An 8,123-nucleotide genomic window follows, 5' to 3' on the forward strand; every position below is an offset into this window, starting at 1 on the left:
GTAAAAAAAAATTCGATCAGGGCGAGAGAGTACACCCAGAAAAATATCCTCGATTTTTAAGTAACACGATCCATGTTAAATTCACATGAAACAGTTGTACACACGAAACAACAACAATTTTTCCATTTTAACATGATATTTTTAACAGGAAAAAAGTGTTAAGAGTAACATGAAGTATTTTTGGTTAATTTACCAAGATATAGTGTTAAATTTACATGTGAATAGTGTTAAAAATATATGGCAACGTGATTCCTGTTTGTTGCAACCTGAGTTATTGTAAAATTTACATGAGGGTTTTTTTAAATAATGTTGATTCAAACACATAAAGTGTTAAATTTACATTTAGTTGATGTTAAAAAGGTCTGGTAACATGATTTCTGTTTGTTTTGACATGAGCTATTGTGAATTTTACAGGGTATGTGGTTAGAGAACATAAAAGTACCGTAATATTTTATTTGCGTGCGCGTTCTTCGTCATTCGGTTGCATTTTTATTTGGTGTATTATTTGTGAAAGATTATTAAAAAAAGCTATTTAAATATTAAGAAGAATGGGTACAGAAAATGTCTTTGGGGAATCGGCGGGCATATATTTCATTGTTGATGGTGATTTAACCATGGGGAATGAAGTTGAGACTTCACTGCAGCAAAGCCAAGCCACTGAAGCTTCACGTGAAAAAGAAAATTTGAAAGACGTCGTATGTGGTAAAATGAACTTCAGTGAAGAAGTTTATCAAAGAATTCTCGGTAAGTTCTTTGAGAATCTGCGAGGAACCATATGCATATTTATGTTATTGACAGATTGCGGAATGGATGTAGAAAGTCTGTATTTCATCAACGATGGGGACATAAATGAACTTTTCCCTGCATCAATGCTCGGAACGAGAGTAAAGTTTAAAGAAAGAGTTGCACGTTGGCGACAGAATGAAGTAAGTAAATCATTTTCACATCAATGATAAGCTTTGCATACTTTTTTTATTTTAAGGCTGATACCATTTCATCAATAGGATCATGCAAGAGTTGGATAAATTCTAGCCAAGAGTCTCACGACTCGATAAGAGACATGGAAGCAAAGAATTTAAAGTTAATACTTAATGCCACTGAAAGAGGTCAAAGCATCTTTAAACAATATAGAGAAAAGACCGTGCTGTCAGATGTTAGTCGTGACATTTTGGTAAATACCATTGTTGACCACTTCTCAGCGCGATCAGTGCCTATGACAATGAAAGATATCATCACCTTTTCTGAGCAAATAACAATTTTATTTCCCAACGAAGACATGGTATGTATGCATTTTCATATTCACTTGCTATCAAAATTTGTAAATACATATGTAAAGGAGGATCAAGTTTCAAGCGGATAAAAAATAGCACTGATTTTTAATAATTTTTTAGCTGACAGATTTTTGCCCTTTTTTCCTTATAAGCATGAATTTCTTACGAAATAAAAAGTGGAAGAAAGTTCGAAACTCTGATTTATATGGTTTTGGCTAAAGCTTGGATACAATTTTTATAGAAAAATAACAGAATAAATTTAGCTTGAAAAACGTTGTGAATATTAAAAAAAAAATATTCAACACTTAAATGCATTTATTTTACTTTTATTTAGCGCTATTACTGCAACCGTCGAAATGGCAAAAATCCAACAGGCAAACTTTATGATAAGGCAACAAACATCCGAAGGAAAATAAAAAAAGAAACAGGAGCACTAAGCTTTGCACCTAAATGTCAACCCACTCAATCAAGTTTGTCGGAGCAGGCGAGCAATAGTAAATTTAATTTTACAAAAACGTACTTATCTATGTACGTGTATGTATGTATATACCACTATATTTGGCCCACAGTTTCGTGAGTATATTGATTGCTTCGTGGGTTTCGAAATTTTTTTGTTTTTGTCGCACGGTGCAATACCTACACGTACATACATACAAAAATAAGTACATACACATGTAAGGAAAAACCATGATTAATATTTCCTTCGATTAGCAGATGAAAATGACTTAGCCATGAAAAATTGGCTTTGTCATAATGTAGAGCCTTGGGGCGATGTTGTAGAAAAATGGACGAACACAGTCAAATTAAGAACCGCAGAGATTTTAAATGAACACGCAAATATTTTAACTAATTGGCCGCTGCTGAAACACAGTCTTGGATACACTTTGGTAAGTTTAGCTTTATATTTGTACCTATTTTAAATTTTCTTATTTATGATATAAAACTTTGGAATTTGTATATTTTCAATTATACTGCAGGTTGAAATTGATTTTGAAGCGAAATTTCCCAACTGTTCGCAGAATTTGCTAAACGAATGGCCAAAATTTAGAAAGTCAATTATACCTTACATGAAGACAAAAATAAGAGATGCAACGTCCATTGATATGCTAAAAAAAATTGACGAAAACATCAGTACTGGTAAAGCAACAAGTCTAATATCTATTTTTTCAAGTATTTATTTTATTTTCTTATGCAGACTCAATGGATTGTTTATTGACACTGCTTTTGCATGCGATACTTAAACCGTCATTAATTTCCGTTGGACAAACTTCTGGTGAAAAACGGCTTAAATGGAAGCCATCAATATGTGATGCGCAAGCAGTGACATTGCTGCATTGCAGCAGCATAAACGATTATCAGAGGATGTAACACGAATTAAAGATTAAGTTAAATCAAAAGAATCTTCCTCTTCAGCCGCTACTATTGGTAGTCGGAGAGAAACTAACTCAGTTAGACTCTTTTTACGTTATTTTCGACAGTATAATTTACAAGGTACCGACATTTTTAAAATCACTTGATACTTTATTTAAAATCTTTCATGTATTAAATTTGGAATATCCGATACAAGCGAAATCCATATATAATTTTATCGAATCCTACTTTTTTGGCATTGCGGATTGTGCACACCCTAATGTTATTACACTTAAGAATTATTTAAAAGATACTCAAAACTTGTTGGAGTAGATTGATAAAATGTTCAAATGCTTTATATGTAACGAAAGGTCTTCTACATCAAAATTGTTAGTTGACCATTTGAAATCTTTCCATGTTTTTGCTGAGATAAAAAATTTTGTTTGCACTTTCTCTAAATGTGGTCAATGTTTTTCAAACGTGATAAATTTGATACAGTTTTTATGCAGAGCTTAGAAAAACTCAACAAATTTTTATAAAAATTGTGGACTTTTAAAACTTTCAAACTTTTTTGGGCATGCAGTTTTATAGCCTCTTAAATTTTAGTCTGATAAAGCGCAAGTTGTAAGCGGATAAAAAATCGCGTTGATTTTTAAAAACTTTTTCATTGTCAGTTTTTATAAATTGCACTTGTTGTATAAAAAAAACCGCAAAAGCCGTCAGCAATTTTTTATCCGCTTAAAACTTGCGCTTTATCATACTAAAATTTAACAGGCTACAAAACTACCCAAAAATGTTTGAAAGTTTTTTAAAAGTCCACAATTTTTATAAAAATTTGTTGAGTTTTTCTAAGCTCTGCATAAAAACTGAAAGTTTGATTTATATAGTTTTGGTTAAAGCATAAACCATGTTTTCATAAAAAAGTAACAAAAAAAATTTAACTTTAAAAACCTTGCACATGTACAACAAAAATCACCATGGACTCAGTTTCGCACTATAGTGTATGTATGTATGTACATATGAAATTTTTGTGTATGAATTTTGTGTAATAAATAGATAAGTACTTAGTTTTTAAGTCAACAGTGTATATATTTAAATTTTTTTAATAAAAATAAACTAAACAAATTGTTATTTATTTTGTAAAAGTAGGGACACAAGGTAACACGATGCCATATTAAAATAACATTAAAATATGGTTCTTTTAACATGAAGACGTAGTGTTATTTTAACAACAACTCCTGTTGATTCAACCAGTATTTTCATGTAGAATATCCTGTGAAACCAACCACATGCCTTGTTAAAATAAACCGATGTTTCAGGTTAAATTTACAGCACTTTCAATGTTAAATTAACAATTATCCAATGTTAAGTCAACAAGAGGGAAAAATGTTAAAAAATTTCCTTCATGTGAAAATAACATGACATATCGCGTTGAAAAATAATAACCACAAAATTGGTTAAAATTTGGTTGTTTTAACACGATTTTTTTTCTGGGTGTAACACTGAAAAGTACGGGATGGCTTTCAAGTAAAAAATGGTAACTTCTGACAACTTCATTATAACCTCCAAGTTTTAGTTGTCAATTTTTAATTACTTTGCCTGTAAATAACCAAAAATCAAATCCACTTAAATAACTAAATAATTTTCAACATGCATTAGCATAAATGCTATAGCATAGTGCAGTTTTTTTGTTTACAATTTGGTTGTCAAACACACTACAGCTGATCGTTTGACATTTACCAGCAAAAAATCTTCGGACTACAACTGGTAATTTCTGACAGAGAGGACCTTATTTACTCTCTTTTTTGTCATCTCAATTGTCAGGGAACCGAGTACGGGATCCAGTAAAATCTGCTTAATTCTGACTAGTCCGGACTCGAACCGGATGATGGCGCACATTAATGTATTTTGTGCGCGAACGATAACCGTATTAAATTTTTTGCGCTCTGGCTATCGTTGAATGTTTGCCAGAACTTTTTGGGCCGGCCGGCTAGATTGGCCAAAAAAAATACTGAAAACGGCTAAAATATTTCAACTGAAGTTAACTTGTTTTATTTAAATAAATCGCAAGTAAAAAGATTAATTAATTTTTGGTTAACAAAGATTATACGTAGATAAGCTTTACATCAGAAGTCATGTCAGTATTACTTCAATAAAGAAAGAAATCAGTTACAAACTTATGTGGTTTTATTTTCTATTGAAACATTTTGCCTTCGTATATGGTAACATTTGCACAAGGTTACTTTTCGTCCTGCAAAATGGCTATGTTAGTAGAAAGTATTGCACTTTTGCTTAGCCGGAGGGCAATATTTTGAGAAATTAACACGCAAAGCTGTGAAAGGGCTGAGGAGAACAGGGCAACATTATTTCGAGAAAAAAACGCCAGTAATTTATATCGAGCAAGCCGGTCGCTTTTTATAAATTAAATTTCACTGGCTGACGTTTTTAATAGGGTTGCCAGATTTTTTATGCGCGCAATCAGTACGTTAGACTTTTTCATGCTAAAAAATCCGTATTTTTCAGTACACTTTTATTCTAAGCAAAATTATGAATGTAAGTAACAGATAATACTTTAAAACGCCAGAGTACTTGTTTTTTTTAACAATATTTAGGTATATAAATAAACTATAGTTCATAAAAAATAAAAGCGTGATTCATTTAACATGAGTGCACACATCACTGTACACAGGAGCCAATAAATTACTTTATATTTACCCTGCAGTGAAAAGCAAAACCAGTCAGAAAAAATACTAGTTCATTAACTAGTACGTGCCTACCAGTTCGACAATTTCGAAGAACTCAGGCGATCAGCGACATCTGCCTTTGTATTGCCAAAGCCAAAAATAAGACGCAATTAATTGCTTTTCTTACAAATCTCGGCTGTGGCGTCACGTGAAGACTACTGGTTCTGGTTCTGAAATCGCAGGTTCGAGGCCGCTTGGAGGTGGTTCAGATTTTTAAAGTTATCGAGGTTTTCGTTCGTGTGACAAAAATGCTCTTTTCTCGGATCTAGATAGCATCGATTGGCGTAGCTGCTGGTGTCTTCCGACCGTTAATGAAAAACTGGAATTTCTTAATTGTAACCTACTGTCCGCTTTCAACGCTCACATTCCAATTCGATATGGCAAAACTAATTCGTTGGAAATCAAATAGTAGTAAAACTAATTGGGATATCTTTCGCACGGCAAGAAACAAAGCTACACAAATTGTAAGAAGTGAAAAGAAGAAGTACTTCCATTCCAAGCTTGACCCCTCTCTGTTCTCCGGAACTTTTTGGCGCAATATCAAAAATCTCCGAGTCTGGACCAAAGACAAATCAGAATGCGTATTAGATGTGGATAGCATGAACGATGCGTTTCTTAGCAATGTATCGTCTATTGTTCCACTATCTAAATTTACCCCTTGTAGTACTGCAATTTATTCTGGTGTTCCTTTCGTGTTCTTAGCTGTTAGTGATGTTAGGATGTGGCTAAATGCATTTTCAACATTAAATCTAACGCAGTTGGAGAGGATGGCATACCTGTTCGGTTTATAAAGTTGATTCTCCCTTATATTATAAGCCCTTTAACACATAATTAACCACTGCGTTACCACATCCTGCTTTCCCGATTCGTCGAAAATCGCTTATGTTTGTCCGGTTGCGAAAAGTAAACTTGCTTGTTCCCCCAGTGATTTCCGTCCTATAAGTGTTCTTCCCTCATTATCGAAAGTGTTTGAGTCGCTGATGGCAGAACGACTTGAGAGTTTCTTTTGACAAAGGTGAATTATCTCTTTTATGTTTGCTTGATTTTTCTAAAGCGTTTGACGCAGTTGATCATTCACTGCTTTGCTCCAAGCTCGAATTTTATTTCGGTTTTGGTGACTCAGCTTTATCGCTCATGAAGAGCTACTTAAGTTGCCGGTCTCAACGAGTGAAAATTGGGTCGGTAACCTCGCAGATTAAGCCCTTGAAGTGTGGTGTTCCCCAAGGATCTATCTTGGGTCCTTTACTATTTAGTATCTACTATAGTAACGTATAAGGTATCGTTTGTTTGTTTCGAGCACTTTTCCGCGAAAGATTTCAACCGGAAGAACGGATGCGCCCAATTAGAGCGAAACGCGATACCAGTAGGAGTAGAGTGAGTATTTTATCTGTTATAAGTACAATGACCACCCGTGATTTCTAGGTTATTTAAGACGGCAATGGAAATACGCCTTCTGACAACCACCAAACCGTAATATTAGAAGATAAATGCGTCACCGAAAATCATGAACGTGAACTGTTGGTGAAAATGTTAGACCAAAATGGTTCAATACAAAAAATTTATTTTGGGCGGGACGGAGTTCGCCGGGTCTGCTAGTGTAAATATACAAATGTATAAATGAGAGACGCATGATAAAACTAATGTATGCAAGCAGATGCAAGGAGCTATACACCATGCGTTATCACAAAGAAGTTTATGCTTCCATAGAATCCGAAATAAAGCAACATCCTACTTAGTTTCTTAAAGGACCAACTGCATATAATATATCATGTTAAAGCTAATGCTACATTTTTGGTGTGCCTTATATGTATAGCAATTTAAATCAAGCTCTTTTAATACGAACAATCATGTAAGTATATTTACCTCGTGTGTTACAACTTACTTTTTAATGAAATAAAATTTCCTTAAAAAAATATTAAAATTTCCAAAATAAATATTTGATTAAGCACAGTTTATGTCAAAAAATTTAAAAGTGAAACGCCTGAAAAAAAATTCACCCGAAAATTTGTCTTCCGCCTATAGTAAAACCATGGAAACCAAATGTGAAAAGTGAACCGGTTCGGGGAAAATGAAACTCATGATAAGGCTGATTTTCTATCAATAGAGAAATTGAATATTTTTAATAAAATATACATATTCTTCTTGAACTACACATTTTGCTCAAGTAGTACCGTGTAGAAACAATTCATTAGGCCATTTACATATGTATATATGCATGAACACATTTATTTCAACACAGTCGTTATAATTTTTTGTCTGCATCTTTTCAGAAGCAAAATGGTGAACAAAAGTTGTATCGTGGGATGTCCATTGGGATGTCCTCTATATGCATTCCCTCCGATGGGAGAAACGACCAGGTGAGTGATATCAGTTTTATATGTATGTACAAACGTATATCAATTATATAAATAGGCAATCATGTTTCCTTTACACCCCTTTTACGGCTGAACTATACTCCTAAGGTATAAACAATTATATATCATTAGAAAGGTATTTTGATGCTGATGTGCAGGCAATTTTTAAAAATTTCAAATTAGCTTAAAATAGAGCGAAACAATCAATTCAAACAGTCCCACCAAGACCAATGCCATACATGTACACCCTGTAGTCAAATGTACTAGTTGTAAACTACCTCATAACTAGTATGACCCGCAAGCCCAACTAGTCAGCCAACTATCTTTTTTCATGCAATCAACTGGTATTTTTAACATAGTATAGCAAATAATAAGTTATTGGTTGGAGTTTGATCACCAATTGG

The 8,123-nt window shown here is 33.5% G+C and overlaps 1 protein-coding gene across 1 annotated transcript; it reads left to right on the forward strand.

The window, feature by feature from the left end:
* Nucleotides 1-836: 836 nt before the first annotated feature.
* LOC118745594 lies at nucleotides 837-3,098 on the forward strand. The gene is made up of 6 exons (XM_036479103.1): nucleotides 837-926; nucleotides 1,005-1,279; nucleotides 1,606-1,765; nucleotides 1,983-2,158; nucleotides 2,249-2,408; nucleotides 2,467-3,098. Exons 2-6 carry the CDS (start codon nucleotides 1,061-1,063, stop codon nucleotides 2,637-2,639), a joined length of 888 nt encoding a protein of 295 aa, XP_036334996.1. The 5' UTR covers nucleotides 837-926; nucleotides 1,005-1,060; the 3' UTR covers nucleotides 2,640-3,098.
* Nucleotides 3,099-8,123: the final 5,025 nt, after the last annotated feature.

Source organism: Rhagoletis pomonella, unplaced genomic scaffold, assembly GCF_013731165.1.
Source record: "Rhagoletis pomonella isolate Grant_MI unplaced genomic scaffold, Rhpom_1.0 Rhpom_scaffold_00009, whole genome shotgun sequence".
NCBI classification, from domain to species: Eukaryota; Metazoa; Arthropoda; class Insecta; order Diptera; family Tephritidae; genus Rhagoletis; species Rhagoletis pomonella.